Source organism: Boleophthalmus pectinirostris, unplaced genomic scaffold (genome assembly GCF_026225935.1).
Source record: "Boleophthalmus pectinirostris isolate CB_2022bp ecotype Guang Dong unplaced genomic scaffold, ASM2622593v1 HiC_scaffold_19, whole genome shotgun sequence".
NCBI lineage: Eukaryota > Metazoa > Chordata > Actinopteri > Gobiiformes > Gobiidae > Boleophthalmus > Boleophthalmus pectinirostris.
This window is the reverse complement of record NW_026571140.1, coordinates 27131964-27159647: the sequence shown is the minus strand read 5'-3', so window position 1 is coordinate 27159647 and position 27684 is coordinate 27131964. Positions and strand designations below refer to the sequence as shown.

Genomic DNA, 27684 nt, shown 5'->3' with positions numbered 1-27684 from the left:
GACTTAACTTGATAAAATGAACTAAGACTTGGGACTCGACTTGGACTTGAAGGTCAGTGACTTTGGACTTAACTCGGACTTGAGGCCTGTGACTTGAGAAGACTTGAGAAGCACTTTTAAATCTGAATTCTTTCTATTCTGACCGTAATGATTCACAGTAAGGTCTTGTCAACACATTTAAAAAGGTAAAATTTGCATTTCTACAACTCTTATATACTGTATAAATACTCACATGTAAATATACTATAATTTTATAAGTACAATTTATCTTAAAAGTAATAAATTGCAAAAATCTTATATTTGGTACTTTGGTTTAAAGACTTGAAAAGACTTGAAGCTCCAAGCAGACTACTTTAACTTCACTTGGAGTTATGGCCCAGTGACTCGAGACTCGACTTGATCTTGGCTGTATTTGACATGGGATGTGACTCGGATTTGAGGTCAAAGACTTGAAACTTAGTTGAGACTTGCAAAACAACAACTTGGTCCCACCTCTGCACATTAATAATAAAGAATTACTCAAACATGTATGAACGAAACAAAACACAACTCCAGGTATGTTTATGATGAGGTAGCAGCATTATAACATATTGTATAATATAGGAAGATCCAACCCAAAAAAAACATGCTACATAGGTCTCCAGGAAGAACAGCTGATAGCCAAGGTCAATTAAATACAATCAATCAATTAACCTGCCCAGGGACTACAGGTGGAAATTAACACTGGTGCTACAACCTGGTACAATGCATCTCTCCTGTTAAGGTTAATGTATATTGTGCACTGTCCCTGTCTCATTAAATAAATAAATAAATAAATAAATAAATTATAACTATAAATAAACTACTGTCTCTAGCAGTAGACCATATAGTGCAATGCAGTACTAGTTTTAGCTGTACTGATAAACACTGCATATTCTTAAGATTATTGATAAGATTATGTAAAAAGCTATCACATAATGATAAATGTATTACACCATTATGGAAGAAAGACAACCCACTCTATTATAGCGTTCATTGTGTTGATGTAGTTTTAGGACTGGAAAATGTGAAAGTAATTGCTGTAATCAACATCATCTGACTTAAACTCACTTTTCAAACAGGCTACTTAACAATTATTTGTGAAAATGCTATCCATTTCCCCTAATGAAACACATGGGGAACACTTTGGCAGCCGAGTATCTTGCTGATTATGTAATTTTGAGGTTGGAAAACGTAACAGACACCAGAGCAGACCTTTGTATGAGAAAGAGCATTTTATTGAGCACTGCTTTATTCCAATGTTTCAAAGGAAAGAGCAAGGACAAGAATTTTTTTTTCAATCGGTGGACAGAGGAAGTCAAAGGGAGGAATTTTTAAACTTTTTTTTTTGTTGTTATTTTGTTTCTTAGCAAAACCGGCAGTGCATTCAACACTGTATCTTTTATCAGTGAGGTCCACAGTTTAATTTACAATAGAAACTCTCATTTTGTAAGAAAAATCCCGACTTGTTTTTTCAGTCTCTCTTTGCGTGACGAATAGCCCACTTGAAATGAAACGCTTTTGCCCTCAAAGTACTCATGTAATGCGTCTAAACAAGGCAGGATTTGATTAGCTTTTCACACATTTTAAAATTCATTGTAGACCTTTCAGAAGGTGAAGAAGTGAAAATCCTAGAATGTATTGTTTGAAATAAAGACGGAAAAGGAAACACCAAAGTTTCAAAAAAAGTCCAAAATGGCAAAAAGCAAAACAAAAAACACAACACGAATGCATGTCAACTGCTTTGCACAATGTGAAGAAACTAGTTTTAAAGGTGCATTGTGTAACTTTTCTGGTGAAGAGTCCGTCAAAAGCTTTTCTCCATGGAAATGTTATTGCTTTGTCTTGAATATTTCACATTATGGCTTTAAACCTTTCTATCTTCATGTATACCAAACCAGACCAAGTTGCAGGTCAGATCTATGGAGAGGCAACCCCATTCATAGTCAAAGTGCCTGTTTTTCTAGGGATTTTAGGTATAAAAGCACATGTAATTTAATAAAGGTTAGGTACAGCTGTTTAATGTCATACTGTGGAACATTCCAGGCAGAGCAATGACATATCCATAGAAACAATCAGGCGACAGACCCTCAATCAAAAAGTTACACAGTGCACCTTTTAGGAAAGCGTGAAGCATCACCACTGAACAACTCTTGGGTAAAAAAAAACTACAACCAAAAAGAAGCAATGACGAATAAAGCAAGCAATTTTTCAAACCAGAAGGAAAAACAAAATGGAAGAAGAAATAGTAGAAGTCCTATAGCAGCCAGCTCCTGAGCTCGGCTTCAGTTCTGCTCTGTCAATGATGGAGGGCTTTACCTGCAAACCCAAACAGCACCCACAGAACCATGAGGTAGATTTTCAGTCACAACGGACCACGAAAAAGAGACAAGATCCTCCTAAAATATGCCTAGTAAAACATGCCATTTCACAAAAACTACGGCTTCTGTTTTAATATTATTGTGTGGTTTTAAAAAAAGAAGGACAGAGTAAAAGAAAGATTTGATTTTCTCTGAGATTGTTCAGAATTGCTTTTACTTTTTATCAGTATTGCCCTCATAGTAGATTGACTTTATTGCTACCAGAGACGAGATAGCATAGAAACACGCACTGCCTGGAAATGTTACAGTTTTCACTCACTCACATTATCAGATTATGTCATGTTATGTTACCTGATCAAGATTGATGGACAAATATTGGAAAGCATGATGTAAGGAAGGCACCTTTTCCAATAGTGATTTGATGAACACCTGTAAATTGAGTGTAGTTTATAAAAAAGTAGGGGGAAAATATTATTACGTCATGCATTTTTATAACATCTAGGGGCAATGGTAGAAAGTCTTTTGGTGTCAGGTGAGAGGCGATGACAAAGAGGAAAAAGTAGAGCATCAGTGTTTTGTATCAAAATAAATCGTGTCTTTTTTTCATCTTTTTTTCGTAGTGATTATAGCCAACCGCTTGAGTCCGTTTACTCCATCCTCTTTTTCTCAAAAGTCGGGGCTGTGCAAAAAGTTCAAGTTGTGTGGTCCAATCACAGAAGGCCGTGGCTGTTTACTCTGTGATGTCATCAGTGGATTCCCAACCGCTCCTCGGATCATAGAGAGCCTGGAATTACATGGAAAAAGACATCGATTTAGTATTAAAGGTTTTATCTGAATCATTTGGATAATTTCAGCTGTGTAACTTTTGTGGTGGAAGGACTGCCGCCAGCTTGTCTCCATGGAGATGTTATTGCTTTGCCTGGTATGTTCCACAGTATGACACTAAGCATCAGATCTGGTCATTAGGTCAGGTCTGTGAAGATGTTACCCTGCTTACAGTATGAATGCACGTTTTTCGTTGAATTTACAAGCAATAAAGAAAACTGTTATTGTATTAAATGTAAGATTTAAGTTTAATGTAATACTATGGAACATTCAAGGCAAATGCAGGCTACAGGAAATGCTCCACTGTGTTTTAAAAGTCATACACCTCCTTGCTAGAATCATTTGGATAGTTTGAGCCTTGGAGTTGCCAATCTCTACTAAACAAAAGGTAAAAGATAGCTGTTAACTTGAAAACTACTACTACATGACATCACAAGGTGGAACAGAGCATTTTGAGATTTGGAGATGTTGACAAACTAATAATAAATGATTACTCAGACAAGTGTGAATGAAATAAAACACAACTCCAGTTTGTTTTGATAAGGTAACAACATCCTAAAATGGCTTAAAGCTCACAGAAATCAAGTTTCCATAATATAGGACATTAACTTTAAAATGTTCTTACTATTTAAATGATGTGGTTTTACTATCACTTACTCAGCACTTTCTTAAACTGCAGTTATTTTTAAATGTGCTGAAGTTTGAGTGGATTTCACTTACTTTACTTGCTGAGCTGACTGTACGGTGAAGAATTGTTGGAGGAGTCCACTTGCTGCGGTGTCCCATTTTCCTGAAAAGCAGAAACCACATATCGCGCTCAAAACTCTATAATAACCACCTCTACTGTGTTTGCACTAAGATAATTGATGCTTTTGATGGACAATGGGAATTCAAAGGCTCTTAAGTGGAGGCCAGTGCGAATTTATAAAACAGTAATTACTTTAAAAATGTATTATCGAAAACAATGAGTACTTACTTTAAATAAAAGAGACATAAAGAGACTCACCGGTACTTGCTGCACGGGAGGATACTGAGGCATATAGGCTCCTTGTACAGCGGGGTTTGCAGCCATGTACTATTAAAGACAAATACACAATGTTAGGACTGAATGAATGAAAAATAGGAATAGGAATACACAAGTTAGAGTTGGTAATAAGCTTCAGTTGTAGTAGTAGCAGATGTAGTAGTAGTATATTTTTCTGCAGTCATTAAAGGTCCAGTATTACACAAAATCAACGCTTATGATTTTTAGCTGTGTTAGAATGTTGCTACCTCCTCAAAAACCTGGAGTTGTGTTTTGTTTCATTCACACATGTTTGAGTAAACCCTTTATTATTAGTCTGTCTATATCTCCCAAGATCAAAATGCTCTGTTCCTCCTTGTAATGTCATGCAGTGGTAGTTTTTAAATTAATACCACCTTTTAGTTCAGTAGAGATGGGCAATTACAGGGTTGAAAGTATCCAAATGATTCTAATGAAGGTGTATGGAGTTTAAAAACACAGTGGAGCACTTCCTGTATTACCACATGACACCACAAGGTGGATCAGAGTGTTTTCAGTTTGAGTCTAAATATTCAGGGTTTGTGTGTTAAACATGTGTGAAAAAAAAAAAAAAACTCCAGGTATGTTTGTGATGAGGAAAATACAGTATAACATACATCAGAAAACAGTGTAATTTGGGCCATTTAACTTAAACAGGACTTATTACAAAACATTTTCCATGTTGCAATAACCAAAAGTAGTGTAATCTGTCTATAATCTGTCCAATTTAAATTATCCAATGAGCTCATGATGAAGGAATTTAAATTTTGTATTTTGGGATAAAAAAGCGAAACAGCAATTATTGTACGTAAAATCCCTCAGTTGTCCAAGCAGAATCCATGGGAAAGATGGCATCCAATTTGTCAACTGGACAAAAGTTTTTCATCGCTTCTGAGTGCTATTATTTTTCTAGTTAAATTTCAGATATGCTTGTTTTCTTCTATTTCAACTAACCTACTGTGATTACATGTATTACTATAAACTACATATAACTTAATATATTTAGGAAATAGGAGATTTTAACTTTAATATTATCTATTAACTGAATTACATCTTGCTTGTATTTGGAAAAAGTGGATTTAGGCTGTCATCTGATTATGAGCAAAATGAGGTTAAAAAGACTTAATTAAAATGGGGATTTGGCTGATTAGATGATTATATTATAGTTAATGATTTGTGTGGGCTTTGAATCGACTGACCGCTCCTGGGTTTCCCAACGACAGCTGTCCCATCTGCTGAGTGAGGAGGGACGAAGGGTGCAGTGACATGGATGGGTCCACAGAGGGCGACATCACAGCTGTCTGCAGTGGAGAGGAGAACGTCAGGAGGGTGATCAAACTGAATGTATACATTAATCTAGTATAGCAATAGTATTTCATACATGTTATGTAAATAAAGCAAATGATTTCTTTGTCATGGCACCTGTTTGTGGGATTTCATACAAAGCTGTACATTGTGTTCCAATACTCACAAACTCCTCAAAAACATACCTGGAATAATGTTTGTTTAATTCACACATGTCTGAGCTTTGGAGAAGAAGACAGACTAATAATAATGCATCTGTTTTATATAGCACTTTTCTGGACACTTGAAGACACTTTACAGATCTCCACACCCAGTGACGGTTAGCTACTATTGTATTGCCCTGGCACAGACTGACAGAAGAGAGGCTGTCAATCTGTACCATTGGCCTCTCCGACCACCATCTCACACACACACACCACTTTCATACTAGTCAATGTGGGTGAAGTGTCTTGCCTAAGGACACAATGACCATTTTTGTGACTGGCACCCCCCTGTGGCACTAGATTTTCCCAGCAGTCTCCCATCCAAGTACTACCCAGGCCTGGCCTTGCTTAGCTTCTGAGATCTGACAGGTTCAAGCTGGTATGGCCAATAATGGATTACTCAAAATGCTCTGTTCCACCTTGTGATGTCATGAAGTGGTAGGTTAACAGCTCCTTTTACATTTAGTTCAGTAGAAATGACAAAGTGTAGAGTAGAGAATTCCAGAGCTAAAATTATCCAAATGATTCTAGTGAATGTGTGTGGAGTTTAAAAACACAATGGAGCACTTCCTGCATTACTACCACATGACATCAGAAAGTGGAACCGAGTGTTTTCCATTTCAGAGAAGAACACAGCCTAAATATGCAGGATTTGTGTGTTTAATGTGTGAATGAAACAAAACGCAACTCCAGGTATGATTTTGATCAGAAAATAACATTATAACGTAGATCAGAAGAATTAAATTAGAAAAGTGGCTTTGTCCCAGGTTTTAAGGGGCAGAAAGAGAGCTCATATAATTTTAAACAGGTTAAGTTAATAATATTTTTAGATTATTATTTTAGTTTGAAACATTTTCATTAGAATTTAGTAATAATGTAAATCACACTTAAAATGTCAGTTAATTGCACAGTACGCTTTTAAGCTACATTGGGATCACAAATCATTGCATTCTTTGTTCCAGTCCCAAATCAGGATAAATTACATTAAGAGTAACATCTGGCATAAACCCATATGCAAAATCAATATGCAGATGACTCTAGTGGGTGGACTATTTGCAATTGGACAAAATGGAAATCTTAAAAACACATTATCTTGATTTACAGCCCTTATGTTGTGATGTTTAGTTAATGATAAATTTCTTTGGGTCTTTCAAACAGGACGCCTTAGGGTGAAAGGGGGAGGAAGGGGCGCAGATGAGCGGAGACACTTGTTCTACTGGAAACCATCTGTTGGACGAGTCAAAGAGTCACAAGGCTGTCTCTGCTGCAGGCATTTCCTCTTGGATCAGAGCGGGAGGGGAGGGAGAGAGAGGAGAAGGGAGGCGGAGAGGGCACTGTCTGTACGTCTTTGGGACCCTTTTTCTTTCAGACACACTCAAACGCACACACACAAAAGGCACAAGCTCTTTAAGTCTGTGTTTATAAAGAGGAAGTTCACCCTTACAGCAGGTCAAGCCAAGAAACATGTTTTAAAATAGAGAGACCAGAAAGACATGACATAAAATGTAGTGAACTGTGGTTTTAAGGAGAAACACTGGCTTGTAATTAGTGATATTCTAAAAGAAAATCATTGGACATTTTATTTATTATTATTTGATCAATGTTTCTTTAAAGGTCCTATATTATGCTAAATTGATTCTTTTGAGATTTTAGCCATGTTAAAACATTATTACCTCCTCAAAAACACACCTGGATTTGTGTTTTGTTTCATTCACACATTTGAGTAAACCTTTATTATTGGTATGTCTACATCTTTAATGCATAAAATCCTCTGTTCCACCTGGTGATGTCATGAAGTTGTTGTTTGCAAGTTAACAGCTACATTTTACCTTTTGTTAAACAGAGATTGGCAATTCCAGGTTTGAAATTATCCAGATGATGTTAGTGAAGGTGTATGGAGTTTAAAAACTGTGTTTAAAAACACAGTGGAGCACTTCCTGCATTACCAGCACATGACATCACAAGATGGAACAGAGTGTTTTCTGTTAGAGAGAAGAAATCCTAATAAAATGCAGGATAAACATGTGAGAATGAAACAAACAAACAAAAAATCCATAAACAGCACTATAAAATAGATAAGAAAATAGCATAACATGGGCCCTTTAAATTCAATAGTTCTGCATGAATATTTAACATTTGGACTTTTGTTTTGGCTCTATTTTAGAAGCCTTAATTAACCTATTTACCAGTGCCCAATTTATATATTTATAAATGGTTATGAACTCACCGGATGTTGCATAATGTAGGGCTGATGTGCCATCCAGGAATGACTCTGTACCTGTAACAAAGCAAAACACATTTTGATTTACTAAACACATCATTGTATTCCTATTTGTTAATAAATGGATAGAAGATTGCAACTGGAAGGGCATCAGTTGTAAATATGCATTATGGTTAATCAATATGTAAATCACTGCATTAAAACGGGGCAGATGGTTCGCTGTGGCAATGCTGGGCGCATAATGTCTTCACTATAGGCCTGTCACAATAACAAATTTTCAAGCACGATATACCGCTGACACAAAGCTGAAGAATCCCAGTAAAGCCATTTTTAAATATACAGTATCAGTAAAATAGTACAAGCTCCAACCACTAAAATAATAATTATACATTATATACATATAACACTTGTATAGCGCATTTTGTGACACTAAAAGAATTGACACACAAATGCTTCACCCAGTTCAAAACAAACAAAACACAAATGAAAAAACTGATTTTGAAGAAGGTGGAATGAACAGATAAATATCCATAGCATCTATTTATTCTACTCTCTACAGCTCAAATCTTACATTATTACATAAATATGACCAAAATCTTTCATAATTGAATGATAAGCCAATAATATAATTCACTACTTTACATTTATTTTTTAAAAGCTAAAACACAGACCATAATTAACCTCTTTACTAAGTATGTATGTTAGTAAAAATGCATTTTGTAATAATTTGAATAATTCTAGTCCTATGACCCTAACCACACTAACCAATGACTAACCTCATTCAAACCATTAAGCAACCATGTAAGCTTCTGTTTATTAAAGTACATTTGAGGACATGCTGTTTATAGTCTATGACACATTCCCCAATGTTGTTACAAATGCATTATTAGATAAGGCTATTTCTGCCATTTTATTTTAATATAATCTGAAAATACTCCTCTAATTGCCTGTTATCCCCCCTGTCCCTGTCATTCACCACACAAGATTTTGGGACATATGCCGTCTGGCTGCTGACAAAATTATCCAACTCGTTTGGGGCCAAATTGGTCCACCCGTGTTGCTATGGCAGCAGGGCTTTAAACAGTGACCTCATCTGCCGAGAAGTGCCCGTCCTCTGGATATTTATCTCTCTCTCTCTCTCTGTGTTTTCTCCTCCTCTCTTTTTTCTTCTTTTTTGGGGGTTGTAATGTGCTGCTTTTTGACTGAATGACATCCAGAGTTGGAGTGAGCTGAGCCTCTTGACAGTGGCTGGTAAAAGGCCTGACCCTGCCTCCTGGAGAGACGAGAGCAGCGGTAATACAATTTGTCCCATTAGTCTTTTGTTAGAGGACCACACTAAAGGTTTCACTGGTATGGTTACAGTAGCAGTGCCCATCTTTTCTCTATTTTTAAACATTATTGATTTGAACCAACCAAGTTATGGCATATATTAAAGGTCCTACTATATATTACGCAAAATTAACTCTCGTGAGCTTGTGTCATCAAAAACATACCTGGAGTTGTGTTTTGTTTCATTCACATTGGTGAATTCACATTTGTTAACCCTTTGTTATTAGTCCATCTACATCTCCAAAGCTTGAAATGCTCTGTTCCACCTTGTGCTGTCACTAAATGGTAGTATTCACATTAACAGCTACCTTTTACCTTTGGTTCAGTAGAAATGGGATGTTACTGAGATCATTCTAGTGAAGGTGCATGGTGCATTTCATGTATTACCAAATGACATCACAAGGTGGAACAGAGTGTTTTTTTGTTTGAGAGAAGAACTTAGCTTAATATAAACCCTTAAAACCACATTTGTTGTTTTTAGAGAGAAAGAGGAGCAGAGACAGTTGTGAGATAGCAATGCATTGACATCTGGGACTTGTACTAGACTTAGACTTAGACAAGCTATTGATCCACAAGGGAAATTATTTGAACACAGTAGCTCTCTCGTCACAATATAATATGATAACAAAGAGTAAAAAATATAAATGGTGATAATAAATTCTAATAATTCTAATAAGTAGCAAAGTAACTACTCAGTATCTCATTTCATTTGAAGTAAATAGACCTGAGTTTTACTTAATTACAAATACTTAACTGGAACAAAGTGAGAACTGACACTTTGCTTCCATATGCTGAAGTGGAGTTTCTCAAAAAGTGCCTTACATTCAAATATACAGATAAATATTATATATAGGCAAAGACTATGGTAAAGAGGAACTACAGAGGAACAAACTGCACTTTTTCTCAGAATATATGACTGTCACTAACTGGAATACAACTGGACTTAACACAAAACCTTGAATAATGTTTTCTTTAGAAGATAAAGTTCCTAAAAACTTTATATCAAAAACATCTGCTGAGGCTGGCTTTTTGTGCCGCTAAAATACTAAACAAGAAACTCACATCCTCCCATAAAGGAAAACCACTTATCTCAATGCTCCATGTCTTGTCAAGGGACTGTTTCAGTAATAAGAAATGCGTCAAGAACAGAGCCATGAGCGTGATGTGGACCACGCATAGCCACAGTTACCATGTATTTGCTCCTCTTTGCATCTGAATTAAAAATATAAAACATACATTGATTCTTTAAAGGTCCTACATTACACAAAATTGACTTGTGGAAGCTTTAAGTCATGTTATAAAGCTGTTACCACATCAAAAATATACCTGGAGTTGCCTTTTCTTTCATTCACACGTTTGAGTAATAATTTATTAGTAGCCCATCTACATCTGTAAAGCTCAAAATGCTCTGTTCAACCTTGTGATGTCATGAAGTGGTAGTTTTCAAGTTTTGTTTAGCAGAGATCATCCGAATGATTCCACAGAAGGTGTATAGAGTTTAAAAACACAGTGGAGCACTTCTTGCATTACCAGATGACATAACAAGGTAGAACAGTTTTTTATGTAAACATGTTTAAATGAAACAAAACACAACTCCAGGTATGTTTGTGATAAGGAAACAACATTATAACATAGACCACAAAATAGCGCAATATGGGCCCTTTAAAAACAGGAGCTTTTTACCATATTTGGAGACAAGTTCAAAAAGTATAGCATGCTGCATGACTCAGCTGTAGGCACTAGTGTTTATCCATTTAGCAAATGTCACGTAATATCCTGGACAATAATTTAATGCTCTGAAATCAAATAAAAGAATGTAAAGATGATATAAATTTTAGCAGTAGCACATCTAATTGTAGATTGGGACTAATTGTTGTCTACTTGTAACCACACAATTGACTATCTAGCTAATCTCTCACCATTCATTTTGTGACTCTGCTTTCATTTGTGTTAGTAATTTTTATAGTAACACAATCAAAAATGATTGTGTTTTGAGTAACTATCCAATACCAATCAATCCCAGTGGAGTGGAGATTATAATTGAAGCAAAGTACCAATATTATCTGATCCAAATGTTCTTTGGAGTAGCTCTGGAATAAAACTGTGTAAACTAAAATAAGATTTTGCGACAGATTTACCATTAGCAGTGGCCAGCAAAGAGTATTTTAATACAGTGGCTGCCAACCTTTTGTCTTGAGTACGTATTTCTGTTTAGTAGCTTATAGTCAATTATTGCCAGTATATTTTCTTGTTTTAGTTATATTATCTCCAAAATCATCCAACAAAAAAACTCATTTAGGATGTGGAAAAAAAATCTGAATCTTTATATTCAAATGTAATTCAATTTTACGTTAAAGCTAAAATCCCCCTTAGGCAGTGCTCACTGGATTTAAGTACAAACATTATGAAACATTCAGCATCAGTAGTTAGTAGTATTTTATTACAGAAGTTCCCAACTTTCTTTGTGCTGAATACTCCCTAATCTTTATCTCAATCATTGTCAATAAATGTACTAGCTTATTATGTCCAAATTCATCTTACAAAATCTTAATTAGGATGTAATATTTACTTTAATAACACTTCATCAGTAGTTGCCTGTTAATATTCATTTAAAATATTAATTAAATGGCCTAATTCTTAACTAATATCCTGAGCAAATATCCTGAACAAATATCCTGAACAAATATCCCGAACCAATATCCGATCTAGTATCAGTGCATTTCTATTTCATATTTCATATATAGTCTATCTATAGGTGTTTCGTACCTGATAAGCAGAAACTGGAGACATATATGGTGGCATGGTTGGCTGCACTGTCATTATCCTGTTGGTGACTGGATACGGAGAGGAGTAATACCTGGGCACAATACACAGTACAAATCAATGAGTGATTTTCTGTATAGAAGGAAGCCTATGTATTTCTGTAATAATGTCAGTAAGTCCTACCCATTCTGTAATGCAGCTGTTGAGGGGTCATAGGTCAGAGTCATTGTGCCCTACAAAGAAAAAACAACAACATTTAAACTGATAAATTATGGATTGAAAACATTGCAGGACTTTGCAAAATAAAAAGTAATGTCAAAATTGTAAATAAATTTGTCCCCCAAGTTTATGGCCTGCTAAAATAAATAAGTAAACATCATGTTATTATTGACTTAGAGCTGGGCTATTAATCAAATTAATTAGATTAATTTGTGTTTTTAATAATCAAGATTTTGAAACATTGCAAGATTGTGAAATTGAGGATTATTATGAAACACATTCTTACTTGCAAGTGGGGTTATTGTGCAATTAAACAAGTGACACAGTGAAAAAATAATAATTTGAAACTATTAAAATTAAAAGCATTTTACATGATCCTAAATTAACAGGATATGATATTTAATTATCCAGTATGTGCAAACATTTTTGACTTTGTGTTTTGGCCATATCACCCATCACTATACTGACTGAATATATGATTGCCAGGTTCCATTGCAGACTGTAAAACATTTTATGAGTAACAGCAGCTAAACACACGTGGTATATAATTAATTACATCATCAGTGTTGAATACAATAATACTATAATAATTTTGGTAAATATCAATCCCGCCATCATCATATTATCATACCACTATGATAAAAAAAAACATTATACTCTGTTTACACAATAGAATGTCATTTACAACATTAAATCATAGTACTTCCTTTAATATTACCTTGCTCTGTTGTCCGTGTAGGTTCCATAATGGTCCATGGGCACTTAATATACTAGTCTATGTGCTCTTATACTTGTTATGATACAGCTCAAGATCATTATAAAACTATTCAGGAAAGATTTATCCTGAATCCTGAATTATCCTGTGAATGTGCCTTTTCTAGTATTGATACTTTCTCAAATGAGTATCTAGTTTTGATACTAGTTTTAGTATTGATTAGTGTATGATTTCCAAGCCTACCTGTAACATTTAGTGTATAACTGAGTGCACTTACTAGTCTCAAGTCTCCTGTCTGTCCGTTGGGAACAAACCCGCTGTGCCCATGTTTCTTTCTTTGGCTGTCTGCGAACTTACACAGCAGCGGTTGTGATGGAGCTGGAATACACAAGAGGAACAGCTGTGGCTAAAACATCATTAAAGACAACTATTTCAATCTGTAACACTATTTTTAGACAGGAAGGTACAGTTCTTTCTTTCTTACCAAGCCCTCCGGAGCCAATCTTGATGAATTTGCCGTTGAAGTGGGCGATGACTGCGTTGCACTGCTCCGTGGTGTCCATCCTAAAGAGAGAAGATGAGCCGTGACTCATTGTATACTCTCCACAGCATGACTTTGCACAAAACACTTTGTAGCAGGCTCCAAACAGCACTGACTGAGCAACCTTTGGCTTTTCATGCTCAAATTAAAGATGTCTGTGGTTGAAGTTCACATTTAGTGCAGTAATTAAAGAGCCCTTATTCCACTATTTTCTGATCTATGGTATAATGTTGTTTCTAGGGATGTAACAATAACTAAAATCGTCATATCGTATCATCAAAAGTCTCACAATATCGTGGCTGTCACAGTATATCAAATTACAAGTGACTTTGCTTTATAGTAGCAACAGCTTATGAACATTGGAAACTACATATCCCATGATTCATTTCAGTGCAGACAACATGAAGAGATATGTTTTTTACTTGAATTCTTGGGATTATGACGTAAATAATTCACACCAAAATCTTGTCAAGGTATTTTAAAAGCAGAAACATGTCCTATCTACAATCAGCCTCTCCAAAATTTTGCAAATATTGTACTGTGAGATGCATATTGTGATAATATCGTACTGAGAGAGTTGGATATCATTACATCCCTAGTTATTTCCAAATCACAAAATAACTGGAGTTTTGTTTTGTTTATTTCACACATTTTAACCCACAAATCCTGCATATTTAGGCTGAGATCTTCTCTCAAACAGAAAACACTCCAATGTGTTGTCATGCAATGTGGTAATACAGTTCAACTGTGCTTTTAAAATCCATACACCTTCACTAGAATTGTTAGGATTATTTCAGTCCTGGAATTGCAAATCTCTACTGAACAAAAGGAAAAAGGCAACTGTAAACTACTGCTTCATGGCATCACAAGGTGGAACTGAGCATTTTGAGGAGATGTAGACAAGAGTTACTTAAACATGTGTGAATGAAACCAAACACAACTCCAGGTATGTTTTTGAGATGGTAACATTATAACATGGCTTAAAGCTACACCAGAGGCAATTATGCATAATGTAGGACTTTCAAATGTTGTCATGGAGAGATAATGTTAACACTGGGTTAGTAAAAAGAAGCACATGATTTCCAAGTAAAACCATACAAAAACGATTTCTTCAAAACATGTCACATTTTAGCAGATCAGATGGTAATGTTAAACATAATTTGGCTTTTTTCTTATTTTGTTCTCATGATAAAATTACCATTGCAGTAATCTCAATTATAGGGCAATGTGTACACTTCATCATATTATTCAGAGTAGCAGTTAGATACTTGGAAATTAGTTGTAACTATTTTTATGTAAATTTGGTACTTAAGAAGAAACAAAAGTTATAGACACAAAATATTTAAGGGTAGGTTCACAATTGCACCTGTTGCACCTCAACCTTGTGACTAAGCTGGGACTACACCCGAAAATGAAACCTGGGCTAGACCAGAACTAAACCATGACTACATAAGGGCTAAACCAGAGAAGGTATGAACGCACCCTAAATATGCATTAAGAAGAAAACATTCATTACATTACTTTGACATCGCCCATGACTGGTATTGTTGCTACTGTGATTAATAAAACTAACATCAATACTACAGCTGTTGCTAATTTTGCAACTACTTCTTTTACATATATATTTTATTTTCATGTGTCTTTAGCTACAAACCAAAGTTGCCCTCTGCTCTAAAGTAAAATAAGACTTCAAATGGGCTAATTGTGGCACATGCATATTGTATATTAATTAATAAGCATTGTCCCTTTAAAGGTGCAGTGTGTAAGTTTTTTGATGGAGGGTCTGCCATCTGTGTGTCTTCATGTCCCACAGTATTGCATTAAACTTCATATGTGTTAAATATGTGAACCACCAGGACAAGTTACACGTCAGATCTCTGAAAAAGAATGTTCATTCACAGTACTAATGCATGCTATTCAAGGTATTTCTGTGTAATAAAAAAGGCACGCCATACTGTGGAACATTCTGGGCAAAGCTATAACATCTCTATAAGACATATAAGTCGCAGAACCCTCTACCAGAAAAGTTACTCATTAGTACTGCCAAAATTTGCTTAGTTCAGTACAAAAGACAACTACACAATCTCAAAGTGTTTTTAATGTGGTTTGTGTTACAGACCTGGCGAAGCCCACCCCCCGGCTGTTCCCACTGTAGTCCCGGAGGATACGAGTGGAGACCACCGCTCCAAAAGGCTGCAGCATGTTCTCCAGCTCCTTCTCATCCACAGACAGAGGCAGGTTAGACAGGTACAGGTTTGTGGGGTCCTGCTCCTGTTGCTGGAAAACAAATATTACAAATATGAGATACAGTAAATTAGAAAAAGAACACTGTAATAGGAACAAAATGTGTATAATTTGGATTTAATGGAGAGTTTGGAGGTGTTTTTATTTACCCTCCAAACACAATATTTATGCTAATGGAAGGTGAATCATAAAAGGGGTGAGGGTGATTAAAGAAGTTGGGTGGGCGTGAAAAAAACTGAAATTTTGAGTTGTGAACTCTCTACTTACCAATTCATACTGTTGTTGTGTCCTTGGGCAAAACACTTCACCTTTCCTGGCTGTGTGGATGTGTTTATGTGATGTTTGAGGCCATAGGTGCAGAAGGGAAAGCTACCTCTCTTATTCAGCCCCAGGCCCCCTACAGAAGCTAGAGATGCTCTGTTTCACTGAGTGAAAAAATAATGTACTAAATTGTGAAGCATCTTTGAGTTTCTGTACAAACCTACATTATTAAAATAGGACTGTTTTCTTTACTATATTCATGTTTAAAGAATATTCATTTAGGGATGTTTTAGTCCAAAAATCTGTATTACAAAGTGCATGGTGCCTTAGAATTACTTTAGTCTTTATTTTTAGTCTAATAAGTGAAAGTATTAACATGTAAATAAAATGGCGCCTGGTGCATTTCCTCTTATGTGGCAATACAGTGGGGCCAAACAGCCTGCTCCTCTGCACTGAGCCTCTCTACAGACGCTCCTGGAAACAGCAGGAGAGGGCTGTAGCCTAGCTACCGCCACACTCGCCCTGCGCTCTGTGCTGTTTGTTCCCAACAAGCCTCTTGCATTTCTCCAGAGAACAAGCTCTCATAAATGAACCCTCTCCTCTGAATCTGAACAGAGGCAGAGTCGGAGAAATCTGATGATCTACACAATTTCCACTTCCCACTGTGAGGCAAATGCCAGCTGTGGGAGAGGAACTGCATCTAAAAATATGAAGAAAGTGTAAAAGCAGCATCCTGCTATAAGAGTGCATTATAGGTGGGAGGTGTCTGTATCCATAGTGTTAACCTGTAATAATGGTGCGATAACACGCTATGGCAGCCCCCTGAGGTGATCTGTGGAGCTGTGAGGAGGTGCTGGTCCAAAGCCGACTGGTTATTTGGCAAAGCGAGAAGTGACATCTGTTTCTACAGTAACGTAAAAGGGGTCACGAGGAGAACAGCTTGTGAGGTCATGTGACCAGCCTAATGTCACTCTCCATACAGAATACATATATGCATGCATTACTGAATAAGACTACACAGACCAGCCATAAAAGCACATGTTTTATACAAACTCACCTTGGCCATCTGTGCCTGGATGCCGCTGGTTTTGAGCGCGTGCACTGCCTTCAGAGCAGCGGCCGGGCTGTCGAAGTCCACAAAACCATAACCTATAAAACAAAGGCAACACTCATTTCATTTTAATGTATTTATTTTGAGTAGATAATGAACACAGGAAGTACGTATACATGTATCTCAGTACACTTTTTTTTTTTTTTCACTTTTTTTTTCTTATTTACCAGTAAAAAGGAGTGGGAAGAAGAAGACGTATTAAATCCCACCCCATTAGAACATAAGCTAAATGCCCTGTTTATGCTATCTTTTTAAGTTGAACAAAAGTATAATAAATTCATTATTTTCATGACAATAACTGCATCAGAACATCAATGACAATAAATTAGATGTACAGTGTTACTATAAGTAGCAATTAGGCATTTTAGGTTGCAACAAAAAGAAAAACAACATTATGTGACACTAAGTACATAGCACTGATGCTACAACCTGATGTACAATGCATCTCTCTTGTTAAGGTTAATGCAAAAATTGTGCTCTGTCCCTGTCTCAAAAAAAAAAAAAAAAAATATATATATATATATATATATATATATATATAATATATATATATATATATATATATATATATATATATATATATATATATATATATATATATAAATAAAGTAATAGGCAACAAATTATACAACTATTGTTAGTGATATGTATGAAAATCCATTTATAATTTGTCCAAGCTTGGGAGCAGCACAAAGGGTACACATGGCTCAATATCATGTACACAAAACGTGTATGAGTAAGTAAAATATGATCATAACCATTAAAGAAATAGTAATTACTTCAAGTTGCAGACTCTCCAGCTGGAAGTGCCTCAAGTAAAAAACGAAATGAAACAAGACTCCTGATTGCTGCATCATATTAGAGCATATTCTTGTCTTGAGTGTATTTGGACCAATTAGATGTTCTATTTTGTCTTGTAAGTTACATAATTACTGAGAGAAACTTGAAGTGGGAATATGACATGGTAACTCTCTGAATATTGATGATTAAATATCTTTACTGACCTTTACATTTGTTGGTTGTCTTGTCCAGGATTGCCTTTGCTGACTGAATCTTGCCATACCTAGAAGTAAATGAGAATTAGAAAATCCTTCTAGAGTTGGGTAATGCTCATCAACTCAGTATTGACAGTAATAGATGTTTCTAACCTGCTTTTAGAATCATAACATGAGTGCTCTTATAATATAGGGACTCTGCTAATGTAGTTCTGATAAAGACATTAATGTCTAATAGATGCCTTATATTTGAGTTATTATACTGCCTTCTGTACTTAACATTTTGTATTGATTATTAGAATGAATGCATTGAAATTTCCAATTTCCATTGTGGTTTTGAATATATTAGCAGGTCAGAATAGTCATGTCTTCAGTCTGAAATATAATGGACCTCAACAGTGATTGCCCACCCAAAAGTTTGGAAACTAAATTTCCCATTCATTTTTCTCATAGACTTTCTGAAAAAAATATATATTAAAAGTTCAAAAGCTTGTTTAAGGCTAATCAGCTATGTGGTAACTGCCTCAAGACCACCTCCAGTTTTACTTAAAATCCAGTTTTACTTAAAATCTGAAACTTTATAAACCACAAAGTTATGACAATTTTTATTTTTATTTAACAGAATCGTGCATGTTAAACAGCCTTTTTGGACTTAACTCCGAACTCTTAATATTGGAATTTTTGAATGAACTGGAGCAGGCTGCCACTGTTGAGCTCTGTTATGCATATGAAGCATGTGTATGCATACTATATAAATTTCTCTTATTTATAAGAGTTGCAAACATTTTATGGGAAAATATGCTGAAAATAAAATGACAATTACGTTAATTTTTGTTTTCTATCTGCCATTTTCAGTGTTAGTGTTGTAGGTACTTTACAATATATTGTAACCAGGTCCCCTGTTTGGTTTTATTCAGACTTCATAGACTTGACTATGGCAGCTGTGATGGGCTATCAGAGCATGCAGTATAGCACGCCCAGTGAATGCCCAGCTTACATCACCATTCAGAGCCTGTTGCTATGAAAAGCGCTTTCATTTCTGCTTTGTGCTGGCAAACACTGTTGGGAACATGAACAAAACACAAGCAAACAGGACACAAACAGCTGCTACCGCTGTTCCTGGTTATATAGCAGAGCGGCTGGGCCCATATGCTCCCCATTCACAGGCGAAATGACGGTACAAAACTGCGCTAATTATGGCGAGATCCACCACACTCACCACTCTCACTGGTATCACGTATCGAACATGAAGTTTTTACAGAGCTGTGTAATCTTTGCGTAAAACAATCATCTTTGCTGTCCACCCCACTCACCACACCAGAGCCACGTGTTTCCATGGACTTTATGGAGCTACGGTGGTTGGAGAGTTTTATGTTCCAGAGAAAACTATGGCGAACCAGTGTGTTATGAGTGATGTGGCAGGACGTGGCAGACGATAATCAGCCTGTATTTTATTTGTGTTAAAGAGTGGTTTTCTGATGTGTTGGAATAGAGAAAAAAGAGAGACATTCATATTGCATTAGTTTTATGGGGACAGTGCTTATTAATATTTTTTTGTTGTGTATAATAAAAAAAAAAGCATAAACAATACTAAAGTGGCTTTAGAACCTGATAATTGTATTGGTAACTTGGTCATTTGACATTTGAATCATACATAACAAGCTCTTCAAATGTTGCCATCTTAAACCCACTGATTAAAGTGTATGATATAGTAAAAAAAAAAAAAACTGTAACACTGAAATTCCCCTATTGTGGGACAAATTTTCCTCAATCACATCTTTATTTGCATAAAAATGGAAAGTAACGTGGAAATTTGTTGCCATAGGCTGCCCAGATTAAGTGTTTTGCCCATGGATACAAGCACAGTATGCACTGGTTACAGTGGGGATTAAACGGCCCATATTAGGCTATTTTCTGATCTGTTATAATATTGTTTCATCATCAAAAACATACCTGGGGTTGTGTTTTGTTTCAATGACATGACCACACAAACTCTGCGTTTTTTTGTCAGTCTGCCCCAGGGCAGCTGTGGCTACAATAGCAGCTCACCAGCACTGAGTGTGGAGTGAATGAATAATGCTCTGTAAAGCGCTCTGGGTGTCTCGAAAGGCATTATATGTGTGTGTATATATATATATATATATTATATATATATATATATATATATATATATATATTATATATATATATATAATATATGTGTGTGTGTGTGTATATATATATATATATATATGTGTGTGTGTGTGCATATATATGTGCAACTTAAATATTATTATAAATTATTAATTAATCATTGCATATATATATATATATATATATATATATATATATATATATGCAAGGATTAATTAATAATTTATAATAATATTTAAGTTTAAGTTCTTCTCTGAAACTGAAAACACTCATACAGAAAGTGCTCCACTATGTTTTTAAAATTCTACTCCTTCACTAGAATCATTGGGATAATTTTAGTGGAATGGAATTGTCCATTTCTACTGAAATAATGATAAAAACTAGTGCTTCATGACATCACAAGGTGGAACAGAGCATTTTGAGCTTTGGAGATAGACAATAACAAAGAATTACTCAAACATAGGTAAATGAGACAAAACATAATTCCAGGCATGTTTTTATGTGGAAACATTATAACATGGTTTCAAGCTCACAAGAGTGAATTAAAATTTATATAGGACCTTTAAACGGCTACGTTTCATATGAGTGGTCAAATGCTTTACCACTGTGCCGCGGCTCTCACCAAACATCTGACTAGATTTCTCAAATAAACATTTAAAGTTATATTGTTTGAATTTGTTATTGTTATTGTTTGTTGTCTGAGCAAAGCATTGCAACATTATTTAGATACTACACAGGAAATGCTATTATGCTAAATATAGATCAACCCTTATTTTGTAATAGTGAGTCAATTCTAACACTCTTATTCTTCTAGATCATTCACATTTTCAGTGTAATCCTAAATTTAACCAACATGATATTTTCTCAAATCCCTCCCACATTTTTCTACTGACTCACAGGCGCCACACAGGACTTCAAACCTATGACAAAGTGCTGATGTAACGCGTCACAGAAACCCAGAGGTGGATGAAGCATTCACTTTTGTTACTTAAAGGTGCACTGCGTAACTTTTGTGGTAGAGGGTCCGCTGTCTGCTTGTCTCATTGCTTTGCCTGGGATGTTCCACAGTATGGCATTAAACAAATATATCTTGTATGTATTCGTTTACAGGTTTTTATTTCTCAAACGTACCTCAAAGATATGTGTTCTTACTGTGAGTGGGGCTAATTCTCCACAGATTTGACCTGTAACTTGGCCTGGTGATGTGGTCTGCTTGTCTCCATGGAGATAGTTAAATTAAATGCCATACTGTAGAACATTCTGAGAAAAACAATAATATTTACATGGAGTCAAGCAGGTGATGGACCCTCTACCAGAAACGTTACACAGTGTACCTTTAAGTAAAAGTACAGATACTCAAGTAAAAGTAAAGGTATCACAGGAAAAAATCTACTTAAGTAAAACTATTGAAGCACCTGTCTAAAAATGAACTTTAAGAGTAAAAAGTAAAAGTAGTTTGCAGAGATTTTTAGAACAATTAAAGTATCCAGATCTAAAATGTAGTTGAGTAGAAAGTACAGATAACTGCTCTCCAATGTAGTGAAGTAAAAGTAAAGTATCCACTATAAAATGTACTTAAGGGTGCATTTTGCAACTTTTCTGGTGGAGGGTCTGCTACCTGCCTGGTCTCTGTGAAGATATAATTGCTTTGGAATGTTCCAGAGTATGGCATTAAACATTTCCATCTAGCATTTCCATTGTTTCTATTACTCAAAAATAAAATAATACCTTCTGTGAATAGGGACGTCTCTCCAGTGACTTAACTTGCTTGTCTCGCTTGTGATAGATAAGTTTAATCTACACTGTGGAACATTCTAGACAAAGCAATAACATTTCCATGGTGATAAGCCGGTGGCAGACCCTCCACTAAAAATGCTACACTGTGCACATTTAAAGTAGAGCTTCCTAAAAATTGTACTTGAGTGTTGTCATTTTACTTTTGCACTTCGTTATCCACCACTGTATAATCCTCCTCCGTGTGTGTTTGTGCGACTCACTGGTGGCAGAGCTTGACTAGGTCCAGGTCTGTGGTGGCGGGGGGCAGTCCTCGGATGTACAAGTTGGTTTTGCTGAGCTGCTCCAGACCCGTGCTGCTGCTGTTACTGCTGCTGGGACTGGAAGGAGTCATGGGGTAGGACTGTACAAAGGAAAACCACTGTTAGGAAGTCAGGATACAACAGATAAGCTAATTTAAACCCCTGGGCTAGGAGTGATAACAACATGAGTGTGGGAGCCAGTGAAGAGTCAGGATGTATGCTACAACTTGTTCTATAATATATATATATATATATATATATATATATATATATATATATATATATATATATATATATATATATATATATATATATATATATATATATATATATATATATATATATATATACTCAAGTTCATATGCTAACTAATATCCATATTTCAGACAGTCTATGAGAAAAATTTATATTAATTTTTTTCTGGAATTCCAAGCTGGGCAGTCACTGTTGAGCTCCATAATTGAACACTGCAAAACGTCATACTGAATGGCTATTTGCATGAATGATGATAGTAATAGGACTAATACATGTTTGTGCTTGTGGTACTCAAACTAGTATTACATGCTTTCTATGACATCTTACATATGAAGATGTAGGATGGTAATGGAACAAAAAATAGGAGGTATTGTCGTAGTAGTTGTTGTTGTAGGTCCTATGTCATTCTAAATGCCATGGAAGTACATTAACTATTTACATTGATGTAAAGCAGTGATTTTATACAAGAGGGGGTGACCTATTATGTTCAGTGGAGGCCTATATTTTGTTTCAACAATGTGTAATGGTAACACATATAAGGAAGATAAGAAACCATTAAGAAAAATTCCCTCTTCTACCATGATATATTTTTTTAAAGGTGCCACTGAGTTAGCCAGACTGGTGCCACCTAGTACCTCCGCTCAATTTAATTTCTCTCCAGTAACTAGGTCAGGAATTGGAATATACTAGACGGTTTGCAAAAATCCTGGAAGTTGTAGACCGCGCACCAGCCAATCAGAGAAGAGCTTTGAAGCCATGATGTCAAACTCAAGCGCCTGTCTGGGTCCCTTTTGTGGTACAGCACAACAGTAAACAAAGCTGTCGAAATGGCTGTAGACGAAGCCATACATTCTGTGTTGGCAACGATTCCTGAGATTGAGGATTTAAAGCTGGATCAAAGAGAATGTTTGGTGAATTTTTTCAAGGGGAAAGACGTTATTGCCCTTCTTCCTATGGGATTTGGCACATTACATGGAACACGACCAAATAGCAGCGATTGGTTAAATAAAAAAGTACCCGCCTACTGTTGAGCGAATGAAGCTTAATGCTGCAAGGTCAGGCAGTTTCCACAAAGTGAAACCGGCTGATGAATCAGGCTAACTCTGTAACCTTTCCGTAGTCGGTCCGTCACTTTCTTGTTTCTATAGAAATGTCACTGCTCCACAGTACTCCACAAAGTTCCACAGTATGACAGATATAAAAATTCTGGCCTGGATTCGTCTCCATGATGATAAAAAGGTTTAATGCCATACTGTGAAACATTCCAGACAATGCAGTAACATCTCCATGGAGAAAAAAATTTGACGGACCCCCCACCAGAAAAATTACACAATGCACCTTTGATATTTAACAAAATAAAAAACTGAAAAATAATAATTTGGTTGAATTTTTTATAAAACGAGCAGTTCAATTTTGCTTCACTGTACTGCTTGAACCCTTCTGTTTTTTTTCTGTGCTCTTCCTCTGATGTTGAGTCCTTTTAAGATGACAGACATTGAGAATAACCATCCACAGACAGACTGAAGTTGTTCTCATTTGTGACACATCTGAAGCTTAGTTTAAGTCTGTGGCAAGTTTAAAGCTTTAGCCTTTGAAGAAAAGAAAATATCCTGTCAGTCGATACAACAGGCGTATTTCTGCATCTGGGTCTGTTTTGGCGATTAAAAGATCTTTGCTGTTGTGTTGTATATCTGCATTTTTAAGCAGAAAAACCACGCAACACATTCCACTGCAAAAGCATTTCCTTCCCCTTACTCATTCATTAAAATAGCTTGTGGCGATTCCCGAACCCACTTCAGTTTCTGATCAAAGACAATACAATGGCACAATCGCACCATCTGTCTATAACCAAAGGCCACTCGACTCCAATGTGCCACAAATAAAACCAGGCCAAGACAAGAAGATATACTAGTATGTCTGTATCTTTGCATAGCTTCTGGAAATATTCAATATAGTGTTTCGAGAAAATGATTTGGAGTATGTCATGTTCTTGGATGTACAGTATATTGAGACCTGAACCTGTCTATCTTAACCAGGTTATTAACAGAAAATAGAATAATACACAAATTGCTTTATGCCTGCCCATTTGCATTGCCAAAATGCTTTAATCCACTAAATAAAGGACTTATTGTAAGTCAGAGTGCTTCGAATCTCTGTCTATTTAGACTTAGACAAAATTTATTGATCCACAAGGGAAATTATCTGGGCACAGTAGCTCACACATCACAATATATTATAATAACAAAGAGCAAAAATATAAATGGTAATAAATTCAAAGTAGTAAAATAGGAAGAGGCTGGTGTCAAATTTCTTTCTGTCAAAAATTTCTGTCAAAAATATTGTGTTAAAATCAACTAAAACACATCTAAAACATAAAAAATTGAGTGCAAATTCTTATGAAGCCTAAAATAAAGAAAAGCATGAACAAATTGTAATGTTTGGATCCTTATCTTTGTATAGGCATACATTAAAATGCTAAATCAAATTAAATAATAATAATAAAAAAATTTGCATAAAAGCGTATCTCTATTCTAGTGTCCTATGGTGGTTCAATGGGAGTTCCCTGATCACATATGGAGAATTGATCAGCTTGGCAGGCACATCTGTTACGCTTGTTATGTCTTCAGAGAGAGGTGAAGAGTCTTTACATATCTGCATTTGGTACAGCGTTATTACACAATAACTTTTTTAGAAAGGGTTCATGTCAGGTCTCTGTATCGCCCACAATTTTAGGAAGCACAGTGCATCTGCTTGGAAATCACAAACTGTTCGTAACACCTGCAATGGCAACTATAAGAGCGATGTGCTGCAGGGAATCCTATGGGGAATGTTAAAGGAATCGAGACATCAATCTTTACTGAAAAAATACCATCTAAATTTTAAAAAATAAAAAATAAAAACTGGCAGTAATAATAGCCCATTACATCCTGTGTTCACCAAATGAGAGATGCAGCACTTTTGCATTACCTCTCCCCCCAGAATACATTAACCTATGTAATGGCCTACTACAGTATCCGTCATCCGTATTGACCAGGGCTAAATGTGAATGGGCAAACGAGGTTACATGGACACACAGTATTAAACTATAGCTCTCAGCAGTTGGTTTCATCCTTCAGTTCAAGCCTATCCAGTCTGGCTGCAGCATTGACCATTCTACGTTTCATTTGACCTAATCCTCATTTGGTATTAAAGGCTTTGGTGGGACATGTATATGCAAATAAGCAAGTGGAAAATCAGCAAGGGCTTTCCAATGTCACCAGTGGCGTCTCGTATAGTGAGTGTACAATTTCAACTATCTGGCATAAACTGTCTGTAAAACATTGTTATAGATGAGCGGTAAAGGCCTACCTGCTTCCTATTGGTTGTCTTCAGAGGGTTTCCCGTGTTTGCAAAGATCATCCTGGAGGTTACAGATGTACTATGATATCTTAAGAGTACGAGTAAGAGACGCGCAGCGCAGATGTAGTGAAGTCAACTGTAAAAAATATATTCTTTTCAAAACATCTGCATACTGGACAAACTGGGCGAAAGACTAGTAAGGCTCGTAACTCCCTCCGCCCCGCATAGGTACTGACACATCTATACAGTCAGATCCACAGAGATGGACCAGCCCTCCGGTCCGCTTCATTGATCTACGACGTCCTGCTGCAGACCGCTCGCCAGTCCCACCTACTACGGGCTAAACCATTTGCGCCTGTGTAGGGTGCCAGCATCCGATACACAGTAATTACATTTGAGCACAGCTAGTCACAATACTATCTTTTATACGAGAAAGTAAATAAAAGTACAGACAAACACGGTTGGCGGCTTTATCACGCTGCGTAATTAGCGTTTGGTTAACTTTACGCACGTACGCTTGATTGTAGGCGCCTCCCGTGTTGTTGCCGTCCGCACATACCAAGCATTCTTCACCCCCACCTCCTCCAACCACACACACCCTCTTCCTCTTCCTACCCTTCCCCCATCCAAGCCCTACATGTCACCGAATCAGGATGCGATGAAATATAAGCAGGGCCTGGCCTGAGCTGGAGGTCACAGCGCCCCGTGAACACTTCCCACAGATTGGACTGAGCAACGCGTAATTAAAACAGGGAAATAATGTGAACTCTGCAATCTTGTTCTGTTGGTGCAGTTTAATTCAGAACTATTGCTTACATTGGATACATTCGTTAACTGGTCCACTATAATTGCAGTGCTCTAGCATCTCCAACATTTGTGTCTAGAATAATTAAATAAGCCAATGTGATTAAATGTACAAGAGTTGTTGTATTGGTGTTAACCTTTGACATGATTAATGCACTTTGACTAAACCAAGAAAATCCAGGACTAAACCCAAACTATATGGGACCACACCCTGCACCCGATTCAGGACTAAACTGAGGTCTTACCCCCAGATGATCCAGGGCCAAACCAGGACTGAATCAATATGAAACCCAGTGTAAACCAGGACTAACTCCACAAAGTTAACACAAACCAGTAGCCTACTGTAGCAGAACCAAGCACGTGACGCCATCCCTCAGGAAAGATATTGATGTGAATATCTGTGCATGTATAGATTCGGTGCTGGAACATTTTCTAATTAAAAGATTAATTAAAACATTATGAACTTCTAATTGACCATTGCTGAACATAAAAAAATGACATAGGCTATACTGTTTGTGTATTCTCTAAATGATCGATTATGATTGACTTTCATATGCATCAAAGGAAATGCTACAAACGCGATTGGATTTTGTTTGACCTCAAAGACCCACAGCGCTAGACAACATGAGTTTGGACACAAGCTACAAAAGCTGAAGCAGCAACAGGACCATCCCGACTCATTACCGCAAGAACTCCCCCTCAATGGGATCAATCAGGGGCCATTTCAAAGGTGCCCCATTCCTCACCATTCAGGCTTTCTTAAACCAACACTTGCTGTTTGATTGGACCTTTTATTGCAAAATTACACATTCAAGTGACAACAAAACACTATATGATTGCAAAAATATGTATATTTTGTAATGTTTAATCTTAACATTTTTCATATATTTTTCAAAGCTGTTTTTATTACAGTTTTGCTATATAAAAACATTCTCTCCAGTCTCGAATAACAAACTTAACTGCTGAATCAAACTGAGGATAAAAATACAAAACAGTAAAAATGA

At 36.2% G+C, this 27684-nt stretch overlaps 1 protein-coding gene across 1 annotated transcript; it reads right to left on the bottom strand.

The window, feature by feature from the left end:
• Positions 1-1234: 1234 nt before the first annotated feature.
• On the bottom strand, positions 1235-26187 carry rbms1a (RNA binding motif, single stranded interacting protein 1a). Its single transcript, XM_020938877.2, has 14 exons — positions 25886-26187; positions 22244-22383; positions 18123-18181; positions 17065-17156; positions 15622-15779; positions 13446-13525; positions 13239-13339; positions 12211-12260; positions 12031-12121; positions 7942-7992; positions 5406-5507; positions 4171-4239; positions 3885-3954; positions 1235-3123 (listed from the first exon to the last, which is right to left on the bottom strand). The coding sequence occupies exons 1-13, from the start codon at positions 25934-25936 to the stop codon at positions 3886-3888; spliced, it is 1113 nt and encodes a 370-aa protein (XP_020794536.1). The 5' UTR covers positions 25937-26187; the 3' UTR covers positions 1235-3123; position 3885.
• Between the last annotated feature and the right edge of the window lie 1497 nt (positions 26188-27684).